The sequence below is a fragment of the Diabrotica virgifera genome, chromosome 5 (assembly GCF_917563875.1).
Source record: "Diabrotica virgifera virgifera chromosome 5, PGI_DIABVI_V3a".
Taxonomy (NCBI): domain Eukaryota; kingdom Metazoa; phylum Arthropoda; class Insecta; order Coleoptera; family Chrysomelidae; genus Diabrotica; species Diabrotica virgifera.
This window is the reverse complement of record NC_065447.1, coordinates 254,887,578-254,909,126: the sequence shown is the minus strand read 5'-3', so window position 1 is coordinate 254,909,126 and position 21,549 is coordinate 254,887,578. Positions and strand designations below refer to the sequence as shown.

Below are 21,549 nucleotides of genomic sequence, written 5' to 3'. Positions count from 1 at the left end.
GAAAAACATGGAAATAGGTAGGAATGTATGTGTAGTAATCTTTCAGGAAAGATGACAACGACATAGCGATAAGATAAGCAGTTGAATACCAAGCAGAAGAAAAATGAAAAAGGCCAGATAACAGCTGAAAAAGGACTACAACGAGAAAACATGAAATAATTTGACTAAGATCGAAGTCAAAAACAGAACACCAAATAGAAGACAGTGAAAGGAATTAGTACACAGTTTATCCAGAGAATAACAAATAAAAAACAAGAGAAAAGAACAAAATCCTAAAAGTTACACAAACATTTTATTGTGATTTATATTCCTCAAACAAAGACCCAGATAACACAGCAAAGGAAAATCTTAAGAAAAAGATAATAAATGTCAACAGTACTCCCTAATATAGAATCCTTCGAAATAAAACAAGCTATGCACAACTAAAGAACAATATGGCTCCGGGCCCAGATGGAATACTTGCCGAAATGTTAGATGGGAGTGAAATTATCCTCGAAGATTTGAAAAATCTTTTCAACGAATGCCTTCACAAAGGAGAAGTCCCAGATGATTGGAAAGAAAGCTTGACAATAATTCTCTTCAAAAAAGAAAACAGGGGAGATCTGAAGAACTATAGGCCAATTTCCCTGTTGTCCCAAACGTACAAACTGTTTATGAGAGTAATAACTAATAGGCTATCGTCGAAGCTTGATAGCTATCAACCGGTAGAGCAGGCAGGATTCCGAAAGGGTTACAGTATAGCGGATAATCTTCTTACAGTCAGAACGCTAATAGAGAAAGCCAATGAATATCACTTGAACTTATACATTGGCTTCGTTGATTATGAAAAGACATTCGACTCCATAGAACTTTGGGCAATAGAGAGAGCCATGAACAACTGCAGGATAGATTCTCGATACAGAATGCTCATACATAATATTTATAAGAAAGCTACAATGAAAATACAAATAGATGAGAAAACCAAAGCTATACCAATCAACAGAGGAGTTCGCCAGGGAGACGTTATTTCACCAAAGCTGTTCACACTGGGACTTGAAGACGTGTTCAAAGACATTAACTGGGTAGATAAAGGAATAAATGTTAATGGAAGAAAACTGAGTCATTTGAGATATGCTGACGACATTGTAATATTCGCTACAAGTTTCGAAGAATTACAGACCATGATGACGCAACTATTTCAAGCTTCGGAAAAAGTAGGTCTTAAGATGAACTTGGAAAAGACAAAAGTAATGACGAATACACCGAGCATTACAAAAATAACGTTGAATGACATAGATTTAGAAACAGTAAGCAAATAGATCTACCTGGGACAGTTAATGAAAGTTAACAAAGAAAATCAAACTGCCGAAATTACTAGAAGAATAAGGTTAGCGTGGGCAGGATTTGGAAAACTGAGTTGGATCTTGAAAAACACTAAAATAGAACAATATTTGAGAACCAGAGTCTACGATCAGTGTATCCTTCCTATACGTACGTATGGTTCACAGACGTTGGCACTCACCAAGGCCAATATGGATAAAATAGTAAAAGCACAGAGATCGATAAAAAGATCAATGCTCGGGGTGAGGCTCATAGACAAAAAAACAAATACATGGATTAGAAGCAAAACCAAAGTAAAAGACGCAGGAGAACATGCTGCCAAATTAAAATAGAACTTCGCAGGACACAATGCCCGACTGAAGGATAAAAGATGGAATCACGAAATACAACAATGGAGACCGTGGTTAGGAAGAAGAAGTAGAGGAAGGCCACAAATTAGATGGGCCGATGACATAAAGAAGTTTGTAGGACACAACTGGAAACAGGTAGCGCAAAATAGACAACACTGGATTGAATTGGGGGAGACTTATGTCCAAAGTTGGATTACTAAAGGCTGAAGAAGAAGAAACAAATAAAGAAGATGCGCTCAATGAAGCAGAAACTTGGCCAGTCAGCAATCTTATACTTTTGGAGAAGAAACGCATAAGCTCCCAATACTCCACACGGGGGATGGAATTAGATTTAGAGGGAGAGAGAGAGAGAGAGAAATGATTACTAACTTAACTTAACGCTTAATTTTCACATAAGCTGTCTGAGACAGTCTAAACTCTTCTGAAAGAAGTGGTTATTCCAAAATTCTAATAATTCTGTTTGCAGGTTATGCTATTGGTAGTCTTTTGGGAGGAACTCTATACAAATACTTTGGAGGAAAACCAACTATACAAATTTTTAGTTTCATCGCTGTCATCTGCAGTATTTTACATTTGGTTCTGCACAAAACCATTCTTAAAGATGGAGAGTCTGCGGATTCTTCAGTGGAGTACAAATCACCAGAAGATGCAATTAAAATAAAGTTAGAGAAAGAAAGTGACTGAATAAATTAGTTTTTAAAATTGTATATATGTAATAATAGAATAGGCATTAAATTGTAAATAATAGGGTAAAATAAATAATATAAAATAAATTAAGTTATACCTTTGTATAAATGAAGAATATGCAGTTGTAAAGATATGGTTGTTTGAATATTAATAAATATATTTGTTTTTATTGTTTTTTAAATACTTTTAAATCATAATAATACTATAGCTTAAAGAAGCAACCGAGACATCAAAATTCAAAGCAGGATCCGCCAGGGTTGTGTACCTCTACTCTTCAATGTCTATAGTGAAGCAGTATTGAGAGAAGCGTTCTAATATTTTATTAGACAGTATATCTGACAAATAAGAACATTTTGTGAAAAATATAGCCCAAATGATGGATAACAAAAACGATTTAGACAACATGATGCGACAAACTCAATCCATGCTGCCATGGGTATGGCTTTAAATTCATTTGAAGAAAAGTAAGTAAGTAGCATTTTTATTTTACCCTGTATAAGGTTTTAAAATGCGCTTTACAAATATTTGAACGGTCTTCTTCTTTTTTAAGTGCCATCTCCGCGGCGGAGGTCGGCAATCATCATAGCTATTCGTATTTTAGAGACGGCTGCTCTAAAAAGTTCATTTGATGTACATCCGTACCACTCTCTCAGGTTGCGCAGCCACGATATTCTGCTCCTCCCTATGCTTCTCTTTCCTTGAATCTTTCTCTGCATAATCAATTGGAGCAAGCTGTATCTCTCTCCACGTGTAATATGTCCGAGATATTCCAATTTTCTTGTTTTGATGGTATTTAGAATTTCCATTTTTGAAGATATTCTTCTTTAGCGGCGAATCGATTGAGGGTAAAATTCGATTGATCCGCGCGCATGCGCACACCGACAGTATGGTATTAGTTGTTATACGGGCTCTGATTGGGTGTTGAAATTTTGAAATGATCTGTCAATAATTGTTCAATATGGAGGTTATCGGTAAACAAAAATATTGTATAATATTAGTTTTTATTGATGTGTGGACAGAAATAGAATCAAATTTATAATTATAGTGACTTTTTAAATAGTTTAGAAAAGCCGCAGGTACGTAATTCTAAATGTTTCAGTTGGAAATACCTAATAGTTTCAATACCTATCTATTTGGAAAATGTAAACAAAATAATGTAGTTAACTATTAGTAGGCAATGCTTTAATTTACATAATCTGATTACGAACAAACTTTCTACAAATCTTCATCTCATATATCGTTTTCTTACTCTATATTTTGTTGTATTTTATTTCGACAAAAATCAAACTAATAATTTTATTAAATTCATATAAATTTATGGTGTAAACGTTTAGTTTGTGTATATTCCCACATGACGTATACGAGAGTTTAGTGCCGTTTGAAATGGCGTCAACTTTCGTACGGCGCGGTAGACGTGAAGTGGGTTCAAGCCCCAAGCAGGTTATTATTTTTTTATTTTTTATTATAGATTTTATGATTGTAAGTATATTATTATATAATTTTTGAAGATATTCTTCTTTTTTGAAAGTGGTAGATAAGAAAGTTTGATTTTTAAATAAAATAAGTACAAATAACCTTTTAAGTATATTTACTTCGTTTAAATTACCTATTATATAATAGAAGAATATATTCTTACGTGCGTACAAAGTACACACACATTTTTTTTTATTCATCTTTCTCAGAACCTCTTTGTTTGTGACGTGTTCTGTCCACGATATTTTCAGAATTCTTCTGTACACCCACAGCTCGAATGATTCTAGTTTTTTCATTGATGCAGCATTTAAGGTCCAAGCTTCCATTCCATAAAACAAAGACGAGAAAATGTAGCACCTAGCCAACCTAACTCTTACCTCCAACTTCAAATCTCTTGTGCAGAGCACTATTCTCATTTTGTTAAAATTTGCTCTAGCCTTTTCTTCTTCTTCTTAACGTGCCCTATCAAGTCCCCTTGACGTTGGCGATTAACATGGCGAAACTGTCTCTGTCTCGAGCTATTCTAAATAGATGTTCTGCTTTCTTTATTCCTGTCCACTCCCGGATATTCTTCAACCAAGAGGCCTGCTTTCTACCAATTCCTCTGCGTCCTTCGATTTTACCCATCATAATAAGTTGAAGAATATTATACCGGTCTCCCCTTACTACGTGTCCAAAATAGGCCATCTTTCTATATTTGATGTTATCAAGCAGCTCGCGGGTAGCATTTGCTCTCTTAAGGACTGCCACATTTGTCAGCATAGCCGTCCATGGTATTTTCAGAATACGTCTGTGCAGCCACATTTCAAAGGCCTCCAAACGGTTAATGATGGATATTTTTAATGTCCATGCTTCGACACCATACAAGAGGCTGACCAAATGTAGCATTTAATCATGCGCTTTCGAAGTTGAAGTTGCAAGGTATCATTACAGAAGAATGACCTCATTTTTAAAAATGTCGTGCGGGCTATTCTGCCTTTTATAAGCCTATATTAGCCTATATTAGCCTATTAAGGCCTATATTAGCCTTTTCTATTCTGATTTTGATTTCCTGTAAGTAATCTCGTGTGGAGTTGATCATTGCTCCAAGGTATGCATATCGGTCGACTCGTTCGATATTGGATCCGTTTATGAAGAGATTTTCGTTATTTCTTTGAGTTTTCGATATTCTCATAAACTTTGTCTTCTTGACATTCATTGTTAGCCAGTATTATTGTCCAAACTCTGCTATTCTGGTCACCAGCCTCTGAAGATCCCCAATATTTTCAGCTAAGATGACAGTGTCATCCGCATATCTAATGTTGTTAATGGGAACTCCATTTACCTTTATTCCAGCTGTTTCACCCTCAAGAGCTTTTTTCAAGATCTCTTCCGAGTGGGCATTAAAAAGAATTGGCGACAACACGCATCCCTGTCTCACTCCACGTCTGATTTCAATTTACTCTGACAGCTGGTCGTTAACACGTACTTTTGCTCGTTGTTTATAGTATAGATTCGGTCATTGTAGTCCAACTTCTTTGATTCCAGGACATGCATTAATTGTTCATGTCGTACTTTGTCGAATGCTTTATTATAGTCAATAAAACACGCATATTTGAACGGTAGTTTGTTATAAACATTCGAATTTAATTTTAAACTTCGGACAGAAACACTTAAATTTCTCTTCGAGTATAAATATATAAGAATTGTTTTTGAAGTTATACTTCTTTACGCGCGATATGAGGGTGAATTTTTATATGTTAAAACCTACGATCCCGGCGCATGCGCATTATAACTTTGTTCTGATTGGATGTTCAAATGACATGTCAAAAATTATCCAATATGGCAGCTGTAGCGCAGCTGTGGTTTGGACGGTTGACGGTTTGGTTATGTATGGTTGTTGCGTTTTAAAATTTGTAGAAAGAGAAACAACAAAGGATAGTTAATAGTTATACTGCCTTTTTAAATAGTTTTTATATTATATTTTTGAAGTTATACTTCAAAATGTTTTAATTTATGTATGTTTCAGTCCAGAAAAGAAAGAAATGTGGAAAGAATATATTAGTGTTTTTAAATATATTTTTCTAAAAACGTGTTAAAAATATAATTTTTAGGACTCCATAGGAGCGTTAAAAATGCTACTTTAAGGCACTAGTGCTTTAAAATTTTTAAGGCACTGCAGTTAAAAGTGAATTGTCAAATTGTGAAACGTCAAAATATTTATATTTCATTTATTAACATTAATATTAATAATACAACTTGGTGGTTTAAAAGGTTTTTTATTATAATTTTGTGTCTTTGGATTTGTCTTCCTTGGGCGTAAAATAATAAAACATCTATTTTTATATTTCACTTGTCGCCGTGATGTATAATTGCGTATATCTGAAAGGTAAGTAGCATGCGGATTGATGGCCTTGTTGGTAGAGCATTTGACCAGAGATAAAAAAAAACGCGAGATTGCGGGTTCAAATCCCGGACGATTCATATTTTTTTCTTTTTTTTTAATATTTGGCATTGTTAAATTTTGGTTCATTTTTGGTAATTATTGTTAATTTTTTGTATTGTAACTGTTAAGCAGGTATATTTATTTCGTTGTTAAATTATAATAGAAGTATAACTTCTTACGTGCGTACAAAGTACACACACATTCTTTTTTTACATTGTCCAATGCCTTTGCTAGATGGCACTAAGTGCAACCAGTCGTTAACTAGGTAGAAATCATTAAAGCGGAGATTCGGCTTGAGATCAAAGGTTAAGAGAGTTAGCATTGCAACGACAATTTTTTTAAATGACTCCTTAAAATCTCTGTTGAGATCTTAAGGACATAGGCGCAAAATGTCGCCTGTCAAAATGTTCAATGTATTTTAAAGATATTCATTTTTTTCGAATCCTATTGCAATACTGACATAAGGCATATAAAAACCCAACTGAAATCCAACCCTGTGCAATTGACGCCGGGTCACATCTAATGACCCTAATAACGCTAACGATTATTTTAGTGGTAATTTTGTTTCCATAACAAAGTTAGGGCTCACACACCTGATCATTCTCACCATTTGACAGGCGGGTAACATCACCATCGCGGCCCCGATCATGGGCATGGGGGCACGGGTGATGCCATGGTAGGAACGTATCCACCACCGCCCGGCGGCGTTCACAATCTTTACACAACTTTATCCAACTTCGTACGTTACCATTACGTCCTCTCGCCCGATGAATTAGCCATTGAGACACGAAACACTCGTACAAAGTTCATAATATTTATACTGATATCGGTTAATTCAAGCTAGACATGAAGGCGAAATATTATCGCTAGGGGATGAGTAGGTATTTGGGGATGTTTATATTTACGGGGGTTTTGTTAATTTTGCTGTTTTAGTTTCGAGTTAATTCTAGTAGAGTTGACTTTATTCTAATCTAGTTGATATTATTAAGGTTACCTATAATATCTTACTACAATGTGTCGATAATGTTTTTGTTTTGATTACATTCCTTGTCTTTCTGGGAGTTTCCTGACTAGAAATTTTCCGCCGTGATCAATCCTGTGTGTTACAGATGTGATTGTGTTACACAATCATAACGTAAACCGCTAATAGAGACAGTCCCGTAAATATTCTCTTCTTCTTGCAGTACCGTCTGCTATCGGAGGTTGGCTACCATCACAGCAATCTTAACTTTGTTGGCTGCAGCTCTGAACAACTGTATTGAACTGCACCCATACCACTCCCTTAAATTTCGCAACCAGGAAATCCTCCTACGTCCCACATTTCTCTTTCCCGAGATTTTTCCTTGGATTATGAGTCTTAGCAGAGTACTTTTCTCCTCTCATTATGTGGCCTAGATACTACAGTTTTTTCGTTTGTATGGTTTTTATGACTTCGTATTCCTTCCCCATCTTCAGCAAAACATCTTGATTTGTTACTCTTTCTGTCCATGGTATTTTCCACATTCCACCTTCATGTCTAGCTTGAATTAACCGATATCAGTTTAAATATTATGGACTTTGTACTCGCGCATATAATGAAAAACGAAACAAGGTAAAAAAAACTCAATAACACTTGGGCCTATATATTTATAACAGCTAAGACTCCTTAATTGCTTAGAAACACACTTATTAAATGATTTATACAGTCTAGATATTAAAAAGAGGTTTAGTTATGATTAGACAAAGCCATAAACGCATTCTCGTCATGTGGTGTGATCAGAGGAAGACAGAGTTTTAAAGACAGTATTTTTTGAGAGACCAGACGGTAGAACGCAATTTTGGCTGTAGACCGTCCCAGAAAAAGATGGAAGGATGATGTTGAGCCGATTTATCTAGAGTTGGGGTACAATAACGGGAAATGGAAGCGCTAGATCGTAGAAGATGGCTGTAAATTCACCCTGAGTTGTAAAATCAGTCAAGAAGAATAATAATTAACACAAATCAAGAAGAGAATAGCCAATAGTTCCGTAAAAATCTTCTAAGATCGATCACGGCGGAAAATTTGTCACGCTGCTGTCTCTGCAAGAGCCATATATAATTCGAAGAATTTTACGTTCCCACACCAGCAATTTATTTACTTCTCTTTTTGTTGGTGTCCATTTTTCGCTTCCTTACGTGACTGCTGGTTGTATTAAGGTCTAATATAACTGGATTGTTGCATCTTATAAGAGAAGTTTTGACTTCATTAGATGTTGCATTGCAAAGAAAGATCTGTTTCTGGCTATTATTCGTTTCAACTTTTCGTTTTATTTTGTTGTCATTGGTGATTGTTGCTCCTAGATATTTAAATTCTTTAACCACTTCGACGTTATGATCGTTTATAGTAATATTTTGCCTTATTCGCTGTCGTTCATATTTTGACATAACCATGTATTTTGTTATATCTTCATTTATTTTTAGACCAATATTTAAGGCAGCTACATATTATGTTTGGTTTGATTTTTGGATAAATTTTTCGCATGACATTTTAAGGCCAGGTTAAACAACAACAGGGACAACGGATCTCACTATCTTATAGTGATGTTTATAGTTACTTTCGAGTATTTGTTACAAATCGTTACTTTTGTATAAAGTAATCATTTAAAGTATTCGTTACTTTGATTACTTTGATTACTTTGATTACTTTTGTTACTTTTGCATTTGAGTACCGGTAATCATATCGAGAATCGCATTTCTCAGTAATTCGTATAAGTATAAGATCCGATATAACGACCTTCACCGATATATTTAATGGATATAAATTAAATGATATGTGATTGTTCTGTCATTGCTGCTCCACAATATCAGTAATCTCGAGTAATCTGTTTGCATCAATTAAGTGCCAAAAACAAACCATCGAAACTCTAGATGACGTACCTTAGCAGTAACCCTGCACATCCAGGTGCTTCTGAGGTCGGTTCTGATTGCATATTCGTGTTCAGTGACCCCAAATACCCCGAAATAAGAAAATCTGGCCCTTAATATACTAATTTTAACATGTTTATGCATTTTTCGATGAGTTTTATACACTTTAAAATGTAATAATGCATTTCCACCTATTTTTCTATTGTAGCCTTTTTTCCAGACGTCATCCTAATCCTAAATACAATGCAAAAAGTTGCAAGTCTCTATGTACCTACTATGTATATTTAAAAATAGATTTATTCCTGTGTTTTTAGTGTTAAATGCCCTGGTCTAATAAAGACAATGCCATACCTACCTACATGTAAAATTAAAGTTGATGATCATAGTCTAGAAATATTATCATTTCTACATATTTTACGGTCAATCTAAGCTATTTTTTTCTAGGCCTGATAAGAATAGTGAAACAGGCTCAAAGAATCACAATCTAAATATCGCAAAAGTCCGTCTCTGTCGTTATAGATAGAAATAAGACGAAATGTAACTCCCAACGCGTTCTCTTAGGCCACCCACAAGAAAGCGGAAAGATTAATATTTTAAGAAATTCTAGACGCCTAAGCTGGTAATTTAGCTATTGCAGGCAGTAAAACTACAATGAGAGTTTAGGGCTCGAAGACAGCTTTCCTAAGAATTATTTACTTTGCACAGGATATGCCTCATAAAAAGAAGAGTAGGAAATATTGCTAAGAGTTTGAATGATAGAAATCTAAGAATTCCACAAAATTTCAACGCAGTAACTTTCGTAGAAATCCTTAAACGGTTACAAAAAGGACACTCGTGGTGATTGGCCGAAAAAGAAACGTATGACCATAATAAGGCTGGTCTAAACATTATTTTAAAGCTATGTGATTGGTACGAAAATTTTCGGAATGATGATCATTGGTCAAATTAGGTAATAGCTGTGAAAAGGGAGGTGAATTTAGAGCAGAGAGGAATCTTGTCCGAAATCAGGACAAGAAGAATTTAATTAAGTTCTAGCGGCCATGCAGTGAAGACCTGCATTTTTTTCTTGTCTGTGCCTAAATAGGCAAAATGGGATCTTAAAGATTCTGTCGTGAAAATCGCAAGTGCGATATGTTGTCTTAAATACCATACCGGTATATTCTCTGTGTTGTGTCCGGTACGATAAAGGAATAGTTTTCCTAGTACGGCGTGTAATATGTTTCGTGCAAACAGAACTTAGTTCAACTTTTGCGAATAAGATTTCCGTTTAATATGTCTCATATAAACCGCACTTAATTCAATCTTCGTGGAACGCAGTTCCATTTTTTTTAAAGACAATGGTCTAAATAAAATATGTTTAATTATCAAGTCAGTGAGAAGTATCACTAATAATCATGAACGCAGTTATTTTCTTTTCATAAAACAAAAAGACTATGGAATTTTTATTTTTCGTATAATATAATAACAATTATGTAACAGTACTTTAACTCTAAAAATGAAAGTGAAAAGTGAAAGTGATTTCGTCGTAACCACAACTCTTGCGAGCTAACCCGATTCCAGCAGTTCAACAACAACGGATCATCACCAGGTATTTTGCAATAAACTGTTTCGTTCCTTTTTCTTTTTTTTTTTGAACTTTTAAAATGAAACGCGAAAGACTTATTTTTTTACTTTTCTAATCAACTCAGTTTATTAACAATTTTCTATCTAAATAAATGGTAACTATGTTTAAACTTATTTCGTCTTTTTCTGTTCGCACAATCCATCTATGTATCCTTATTGTATTAGGAAATGCAGCCTACCACAGACACCAAGGATAAGTACCATTACTAGTCAAAGGGATACCATTTTTTCGTAACATTTTTGTAATTTTTATATAGATAAATAGCAATAGATTCTGATCTATTAATGGCGCCCAAAAAAATTAATAATTTCTTTTCTTTAGCTTAAATATTGTTGTATGAACTCACACCCTAAAATCTCTTGATGATTAGAGCTGCCGGAGCGTTAATAAATTATGTAGCACGAATTTTGTCAAGTTTATGTACCGGGTGTCCCAATAAGAATGGCTCTCGGCCATATCTCAGGAACTGTTTATAGTAGAGCTTTGAAATAAAAAATTTTATAACAAAAGTTGCCTCAGGAAAAGCCTGGAAATTATTTTCATAATTGTGGGACCACCGCTAGAGGGCGTAATTGAATATCAAAAATTAAAAAATCTAAATTTTACAAAATTTTCCTAATGAAGGGGCACTGGAAATCCGATCGTCGTATTCTTCATAAAATTCTACGCATATTTGATTTGACAAGTTTAGGTCTACCTTTGGAAATAAGAGGTGGGGGTGAGTGGGAACCTTGTTATGAAAAACTGGCTGTGAGTCAGGTTCTGCTTAATCAAATTTTGCAAACTTGGTCTTGTTGAAGACAGATCTTTTTCGTCAATGTAATAGTTATGATTTCGAACCAACTTACTGAGTAATATGCCAGCTAGAAGGCGTTATTTAATTTTTTTCAGAAATCTAGTGTTCCTTGGAAAATATTAAATACAAACATGCATTTTTAATACCATATTACAAAATTAGACAAAATTAGCAACAGAATAGCGAAAACCGCATGTTAATACCTTTTTTCTATCTCGAGATATCTTACAAAACGTGTAAATTTAAAAACATAACTGTTACTGTCACCGGCAAACGAAATAATTAATTAAAAGTAGTGTGCTATGGAAACAACAAAGGAACATTTTCCAGCTGTCAACGTATATTAGGTCTTTTCAACGCTTCTCATTTGTTTCGAGCCTCGTTCATATCTCGTATATTAATATTATACACGGATTATACGGCATATGACAGAGGCTCGAAACAAATGAGAAGCGTTGAAAAGCCCTATTACAAAGAACTAAAAACAACTATTTAGTGATGACATAAACGTTCAAATTTTTGCCCATCATTTTCGTTGCAAACATTTACTCTTTCAAGAATAGATTGAACAGCAGTCTCAATTTCTGCTCTCGATATGCTTTGAATGTCGTTTAGTATTCTCTGTGGATAATGTATTCTAGAGTAGTATATGATGGGCAACAATTTGAATATTTAGGTCGTCACTAAGTAGTTCTTTTTGTTCTGTGCTATATTTAATTTTAATAGTATTGTTTCTCTTTATATTGTTGTTTTAATTAATTATATTTTTATACGTTGACATCTGGAAAATGTTATTTTGTTTTTTTCCACAGCACACTACTTTTCATTAACTTAGTTTACCGGTGATAGTAACAGTTATGTATAAAATTTACACGTTTTTCGAGATATCTTGAGATAGACAAAAGGTATCGACATGCGGTTTTCGCTATTCTATTGCTAATTTAATCTAATTTTATAAAGTATGATTAAAAATTCATACTTGTATTTAATATTTTCCAAAGAAAACTAGATTTCTGAAAAAAATTAAATAACACCTCCCAGCTGGCTTATTACTTATTAGGATGGTTCAAAATTATCACGCTTACATTGAAGAAAAAGATCTGTCTTCAACAAGACCCAGTTTTCAAATTTTGATTTAGCAGAACCGGACTTACAGCCATTTTTTCATAACAAGGTTCCCACTCACCCCCACCTCTTATTTGCAAAGGTAGAGTTAAACTTGTTAAATCAAATATGCGCAGAATTTGATGAAGAATACAATAATCGGATTTCCAGTGCCCCTTCATTAGGAAAATTTTGTAAAATTTAGATTTTTTTATTTTTGATATTCAATTACGCCCTCTAGCGGTGGACCCACAATTATGAAAATAATTTCCAGGCTTTTCCTGAGGCAACTTTTGTTATAAAATTTTTTATTTCAAAGCTCTACTATAAACCGTTCCTGAGATATGGCCGAGAGCCATTCTTATCGGGACACCCGGTACATCACATGTTTATCTAATTTGTCGAGCTTCAATAGTGTGTATTTATTATTAAAATCTAATGTGTTGCATTTTTATTTTCAAAGGAACTAACATCTGTGAAATTGTGTGAATTATCTACCTCGACAAATCGTATAGACATCTGTTTCTGTGTACATGCTTTGTTAAATGATATACCTCCCTCTGTTTCAGCTACTTTTCAGCGCCCTGTAATCCTGTAAAACTCTTCATAGCCTTCGCCCTTCAGATAAAATTTTAGTTAACTGTACTGATACCGAACACTCGTGGAATACCGGCCTGACTCCGATATCAACTGGGTAGATACAATACTCAAAATAGGTACTCGCTCTAATACGATTGATATGAAGTACCGAAGTAATCAGAGTAATCAAATAATCAAAGTCACGATTTACCTCTCTGTATAGTAATCGTTACTTTCGGTATCCGTAAGTAACGAGTACTTTGTAACGAATAGTTACTTTTTCAACATCACTACTACCTTAGTTCAGAATTTACGCAGAAATCAGTATTTTATATATTTCCTCCTATTCTAATTTACGCAAAGGAGTTGCTTACACATATTTGCGTTACCGCAGCTAATTTCTTGGATACGCCCAGCTCGACCATTGCCTTCCATAGTGTTGGACGATTAATTGAATCATAAGCCTGTTTGAAATAATGTAAAAGCTCGTCTACTATAACTATTAAGGAAGAAGAAAAATACAATGTAATGTTTGGAAATATATGTTCAATACGTTGACAACGGAACTACTCGTATTACTCTAGTGACCTGTATGTTACTGATTAATAAATAAAACCCCACACTAAGCCAACGATTAAAAAGACGGTGCAATTCAAAAAGGTCGGCATGTTACGTAATGAATAACCCCAAACGTGTAATTGCCGGTTCTTTTAGAGAGCTTCACTCGATAATACAATAATAGAAAATGACACAGAATTATGAAAAGTGTAGATACCTAATATAAAGTCGTTTTTAGTAAGGGTTATTTAAAGGAGCCTTGTCATTAAGTAATTGATGGGGATTCTCTTTGATTTTCTTCTTTGATTACAGGGTACACTTCATAGGCGTAAAAAGTAAGACACAGAGGATTAGTACTTTCATCTTTGAATTTTTAAAATTATCTAATTAATAGGGTAGCAGATTAATTATTTAAAATTTTATTGGGGATTTTAATTCGTTAGATATGTTAAGTATATAAAAAATGTCTTTTACTTGTAACGAAAAGACACGGAAGGAGCACCCACGTAAGCTATAAATAAATAAATTAAATAATCTATTGACTTTTGAACCATAGAAGGATAACAGTGTAGAATACACTTTTATTGAGTGTAGACTTTTTAATGTGACCTCAGTTCCTTGACTTTTTTATGTCTATTATACCGGGTGTCCACTTATATTTTCCCCCATTTTAACGGCCTATAACTTCTAAACGGCTCAAGATAGAAATAAGAGGGTTTCGCTGATATGTTTTAGTAAAAGTTTTGTCTAAATAGATTGAATTTTTTATATCGCTTTCAAATACGAAAATAAAATGGCGGATTTTTGAAAAAAAGACGTTGTTGACTTTTTTTAACGGAACACTCAGTATATTATTTTGTAAATTGAAAGAAAGGTCATTCATCTATCCAGCGATATAAAGTTTTTCAAAATCGGTTGCCAAATCGATATCGTCGATAACGTCAATATTACATACCTAAATAATATCAGAGGTGTAACCAGGATGATCCTAAGGGAGGAGGGGTTACATCTACTTGAAGGTCTCTTGGTGGCATGGAATACTAATTGTGTTAAGCGTATAGAGCTCAAAGTACATCCAAAAGGGGGGGATATAACCCCCAAAACCACCCCTGGTTACGCCTATGAATAACATAACTAAGCAAATTTATACATTATGTGTATTATGTTAATTATGGTATTAATTATTAAATTGATACATTATGGGCCGGTTGTTCGAACTTTGATCAAAAATGATCATTATCAAATATTTAATTACTGTCACCAAATGTCAATGTCAACTTTGGGTTGCTGAAAACATAATTATGGATTACAATTATGAAATTAGTTAATCAATTATGTTAATAATTGTTATGTTAATTGATTAACTAATCTCATAATTATAATCAATTATGTTTTCAGCAATCCAATCAAAGTTGACATTGACAGTTGGTGACAGTAAAAAAATATTGATAGTGATCATTGTTGATTAACGTTCGAACAACCGGCCCTTAGGGCCGGTTGTTCGAACGCTAATCAACAATGATCATTATCAAATAATTAATTACTGTCAATGTCAATTGTTAAAACATAATTAATTACAATTCTGAGACTATAATCAATTAATATAACATTAATTATTAACATAATTAATAATAAATCTCATAATTGTAATTAATTATGTTTTCAGCGACCCAAACAAAGTTGACATTGACAGTTTTGGTGACAGTAATTAAATATTTAATAATGATCATTGTTGATTAGCGTTCGAACAACCGGCCCTAAGTGTATTATGTTATGTGATTTCCACATTGCATCTCTCATTTTAAAAATTAATTGCTCACTCACTTGACAACCGATTTAAAAAAAATTATATCGCTGAATAGCTAAATGACCGTTTTTTCAAGTTTTTAGGTAAATGACCATTTTTTATATCGCTTTTAAATAAAAAATGGTGGATTTAAAAAAAAAACGTTGTTGACTTTTTTTATTAAAACACCCAGTATATTTTTTTTACTTGAAAAAAAGGGTCATTTACCTGTCCAGCGATATAAAATTTTTTAAAATCGGTTGTCAAATAAGTGAGCAATTAATTTTTAAAATGAGAGATGCCATGTGGAAATCACATAATATGTCAACTAGGTCTGATCCCGCGTATGAAAAAAAAGTTGATTAATAGCAAGCTGAAAATCTGTTAATAGCTTAAGGGTGTCTAGTCGGATAAACTTTGATATATGGGAACACTGGAACAGGGGCAGTTTTAATTGTGGAACAGGTTAAAAATTTGGAATGGCCAGACCACGAAAACGGCACATTTATTTTGTCCGACAGAACAGACTTAAACACTCCGAACAGAGATTAAACTCTCATGCAACAATCAGACTGCTATTTATCACCTGTCATAATTCCTGTCATTTGACATATTCTACATGTTCCACTTATTAAAACGCCCATTTGGTGATAAATAGCCGTCTGATTTTTGCATGAGAGTTTAATTGCAATACAATGCAGGAGTAAGACAAGGAGATGGGCTGTCAACTACGCTCTTTAACATAACTTTAGACGCCATAATTAAGACGTGCAAACTCAATGGGACGATCACCAACAATTCAGTCCAGATAGTAGCATATGCTGATGACCTAGCGGTGCTGGCGAGAGACAAAAGAACCTTAGATGACATAACCAGACAAATTGAAAAGGAAGCGATGAAAAGAGGCTTAACAATAAATGAAGAGAAAACTAAATACATGAAAATAGAGAGGAAAAACAAAGATACAGAGGAAAGAAATATAAAAATCGGGAATTATAATTTTGAAATAGTCAGTAATTTTCAATACCTAGGAGTCACAATTAACAACAAAAATGAAAGAAACATAGAAATTACCAACAGAATACAAGCATATTATAAGTACAAAAGTATTTTAAAAAACATAGAGCATATTATAAGTACAAAAGTATTTTAAAAAACAAAAAAATCAGCAGGGTTACGAAAATCCGAATATACAGAACAGCAACTCGAACAGTGGTGATACATGGGGCAGAAACCATGAGCCTAACAAAGAGGGAAGAAGAAATGTTAAAAATATTTGAAAGAACAATGGTAAGAAGAATTTATGGACCAAAGAAAACAGTGCACGGAGATTATGAAAGGCTCTTGAATTTAGAAATAAGAGACATACTAGGAGGTGAGGACATAGTGAAAGCTATAAAAACCCAGCGACTACGGTGGTATGGACACTTAAGAAGAATGGGAGAAGAAAAAGATGTAAGAAAAGTTACAATGTGGAACCCAAATATAACAAGGGCGAAAGGAAGACCAAAAAGCAGGTGGGAAGACCAGGTATTGGAGGACATAAAAAGATTGGAAGTGCCAAGATGGAGACAGAAAATACAGGACCGGGATATATGAAGGAAAATAACAGAGGACGCAAAGAGGAACCCTAGATTAGACTAGTTAACCTGAGAGAAGAAAGAATGTGGAGTGACTCACCACAATAAATGAGTCAATGAGCTCAATAAGAGTGGCTCCAACTCCGCACGGAGTGTATAGCCTGTATATATAATAAAGGATATTTTGTCGAGTTTTGTAATTTTCTATAGTTTTATGTCCAAGTGTATATAAACGTATCTTACAGCTTTTTAAATAATAATAATGATAGGTAAGTTGAAACAATGTGTCTAGCCAGACAAAGTCCGCTTTTATTTCATTTGTTTTTAATTGTTTATGTAATATCTTTCTAGCGTGTATTCCTTTTATTGGGGATGTTATCATGCTATATAATTATTATTACATCGTGAACACCCTACCAAATCCGTGAGAGCCCACACGTGGCTACTTTTAAACCCATTGCTCACATTTAATCTTTTGTCACTTCTGTATTCGCAATAAATTGCTTATGAAATGCCCATAAAAACATTTTTTTAGTTTGTAGTATTGGTTATAAATTTAAAAATAACACTTGAAAAATGAGAGATTAACTTTGAAGAGACATTAATCACGATCATGTCTACTCGTAAAATGTTATTTATTGAAATGATTTTGAGTTGGTAATGAAAGAAAGACGTTCTAATAATCGTTTATTAATTTACAAATGACGATCGGTTTCGCTGTCTATAATTTACAAAGCATCCTTTGGTAACAGTTAAAGTAAATTACATGATTCCGGTATAAGAAACAGCATAATGATACCAATGTTCAAGAAAGGAGACAAAGAAGACCCCAACAATTATAGAGGTATAAATCTACTGAACACCGCACTTAAGCTAACCACAAAAGTCCTATCCAACAAAATCAATAATCTAACAACTTTATCAGATGAACAACAAGGATTCAGATCCGGAAGATCCTGCGTAGACGCCGTATTTGTACTGAGACAAATCACAGAAAAGGCCATTGAGTACAATAAACCAGCATATCTATGTTTTATGGACCTGACAAAGGCTTTTGATCGTATCCAAGTCGAAGACGTCTTATATTTACTGTATAGAAGAAACATACCAATCAATATTATACAAACCATCGAAAACATCTAGTTTCATAATCGAATACAGGCAAAGATAAATGGAAAACTAACGCAGTTTTTACCCGTATAAAGCGGAGTCGACAAGGTGACTCGTTAAGCCCACTGCTCTTTAATATAATAATGGACGTAATAATAGAAGCAGTACGTAAAGGTCATGGTTATAGAATGGGGAACACAGAAATCCAAATATTATGTTATGCAGACGACGCCGCATTAATCGCCGAGACAGAAGACGATCTCCAAAGATTAACACACATCTTCAATACAACAGCCAAGAAATACAATATGATAATATCAGCAGAAAAAACCAAATGTATGACAACATCGAAATACCCACTACGATGTAAAATCGAAATTGATGGGAAAATAATAAAGCAGGAAGCAAGGTTTAGATATCTGGGAATAGATATAACCAGTTACGGAGATGTTGAAGAGGAGTACGACAACAAAGCTGAAAAGCAAGTAAAGCGGCGGGATCTCCTAATGACACAATCTAGAAGAACAAACACCTAAGACAAGGCACAAAAGCAAAAATCTATAAAACAGTAATTAGACCTATATTGGCATACACGACGGAGCCAAGACCTGGCACATCTAAAACGAGACTACTACTAGAAACAACAGAGATGAAAATACTCCGAGGAATATCAGGGAAAAGTCTGAAGGATAGGGAGAGAAGCGAAAACATAAGAAGATCATGCAATGTAGAAGACATGTATGGATGGGTGACAAAACGGAAACAGGAGTGGAACGAACACATTAGTAGATTGGCAGAGGGTAGGATAGTACAAATAGCACGAGATAAGTTACCAAATGGACGAAGAAGTATTGACAGACCAAGATAGAGGTGGTGCGATAACTTAAACAATTTAGGAGGCTAATAGTGAAGAAGAAACAGGCTTTAAAGCCTACATACAAGAAGGAAGAAAAAGACGGTATAAGTGATGATTTTAGTAGAATTCACTGTCATACTTTCGCTCAGAATTTTGCTAAAAGAAGGGTTAGTAGCTAGGATAGATTTAACTGCATTAAACTAATAAATTGGCAGGATCCTAACTATACCAACCTAGAATACCAAACCTCCTTTTAGGAAAATTCTGAGCGAAAGTATGAAAGTGGATTCTACTAAAATTATCACTTATACCGGAATCAAGTAATTCACTTTAACCTGAACCTGAGGATGCTGTGTAAATTATAGAGAGCGAAACCGGTCGTCAGTTGTAAATTAATAAACGATTGTGAGAACGTCTTTCTTTCATTACTAACTTAGTACGGACTCACACATGCAACCCATTCATTATTTGAAATTATTTTATTTACAGTTAAGGTAGAAACGTAACTAAGGGCTAACAGTTGCCTAAAAAAGGATACGTTTAACACAACGTAAAATAGCGAAATTTTTCTCAAAATTCGTTTTTTAACCAAATACCGAAGCCTAATTAATGGTCTCTACTTCCTAATTTATGACCTCAGGAGAGCGGCGCGTTTTTTCCAGTGAATTGTCGGTAAAATGACTCGGTTCAATGCAATTTAACATAGAGGTACTAAGGCATCCACCCTAGCTCTGCTGATACGATCAGTGCCTTTGTAATTTTACTATGTAGTGGTGTAACTACGTTGTGTTAATATTTTTATCATTGCATGAATTAACCAACTTAATAAAATTTCTATAACCCACACTGGCGGTCTACCTTGATATTCTTGGAGACATGATGGTCCGACTGATTTTATCATAAATGTAAATATTTATTCATTTTACAGTACTTTGGGTTGCCAACTGTGTCCTTTTTCCTTTGCACTATTATATATTTTCAAACTCTCTTTACCGACGTTTAAATTAGTAAACTGATGAAGCGCGCTTCAATACGTCGTTGGTACGAATTTTAACATTGGTTGCGGTGGTATATGTTGGGTTGAGTTGGTCTGGGGAATTTGTAAGCAGCACAATGATCGTCACTGTGCACTAATGAAAATTGGAGACGTGAAGATAAAGAAGTTAAAAAGAATATGTGTGTACTTTGTACGCACGTAAAGAAGTTATACTTTTATTATATAATTTCAACCAAAATAATATACTTTAAACGGTTTATTTGTATTTTATTTAAATATTAAACAAATTTTAATACTTACCACTTTCAAAAATTTTTTATGAAAACCGAAAATAAAAAAAAAAAGAATATGAATTGTCCGGATTTGAACGCGGGACCTCTCGATCTCTAGTCGAATGCTCTTACCAGTGACCTACCACGGCTCTGTTTACATCACTTCTCGGACATAATTAGAATCACGGTGACAAATAGATCAAGTGAAATATAAAAATAAAAATGTTTTACTAATACTTATTACTTACTCCCGAGCAAAACAAATCCAAAGACACAAAAATTATAATAAATACTTCTTCTTCTTCTTGACTGGCTTTACAACTCGGGGTGAGTCTTCGCCGCATCCACTATGGCCCTCCATCGTCTGCGATCTTGCGCTTCGATTTGCCATTGTTGTACCCCAATCCTAGATAGATCGGTTTCAACATCATCCTTTTATCTTTTTCTGGGACGGCCCACTGATCTTCTACCGTCTGGTCTCTCGAAGAACACTGTCTTTAGCACTCTGTCTTCCTCTGACCTTACTACATGACCTACCCATCTTATCCGATTAGCTTTTATATGTCTGACGATGTTTTCAGTACCATATAGAGTCACCAATTCAGCATTGCGGCGCCTTCTCCACTCTCCTGTCAATTCATCTCTTTGAGGACCAAATATCATTCTGAGGACTTTCCTTTCAAATGCTTTTATTTCTCGCTGATGTAGAGTCCATGTTTCACTCCCATATGTAACAACTGGGCGAATAATTGATATGTACAGTCTTAATTTAGATTGTCTTTTCAGCAGCTTAGATCTTAATAATGATGATAGGGAGTATAATGCTCTATTTCCCGCAGCTATTATTGCTGAGACCTCTTTTTCTATGTGATTGTCCTCTGTGATTACTGCTCCCAGATATTTAAACTCTTTTACTACTTCAAAGTTGTGGTCATTAATAGTTACGTTCTGCCTAACTCTTGGTCTTGGATTTTTGGTCATCAGCATATATTTCGTCTTCTCTTCATTTATTCGAAGGCCCAGGTTACCTGTTTCCTCCTCGAGCTGTGAAAACACCTCCCTTATGTCTCTTGTAGAATGTGCGACTGCATCTAGATCATCGGCAAAGGCCAACAATAGTTTTGATCCTCGATTTGCGAATCCCCCTGT

The 21,549-nt window shown here is 34.4% G+C and overlaps 1 protein-coding gene across 1 annotated transcript in view; it reads left to right on the top strand.

Annotated features, from left to right (window-relative positions):
* Positions 1–2,526, top strand: part of LOC114328236 (major facilitator superfamily domain-containing protein 6) — a 51,000-nt gene extending 48,474 nt beyond the window's left edge. The window contains exon 9 of the mRNA XM_050651138.1: positions 2,137–2,526. Coding sequence (XP_050507095.1) covers positions 2,137–2,354 — 218 coding nt within the window. The 3' untranslated portion in view covers positions 2,355–2,526. The remainder of the gene's footprint in view (positions 1–2,136) is intronic.
* Positions 2,527–21,549: the final 19,023 nt, after the last annotated feature.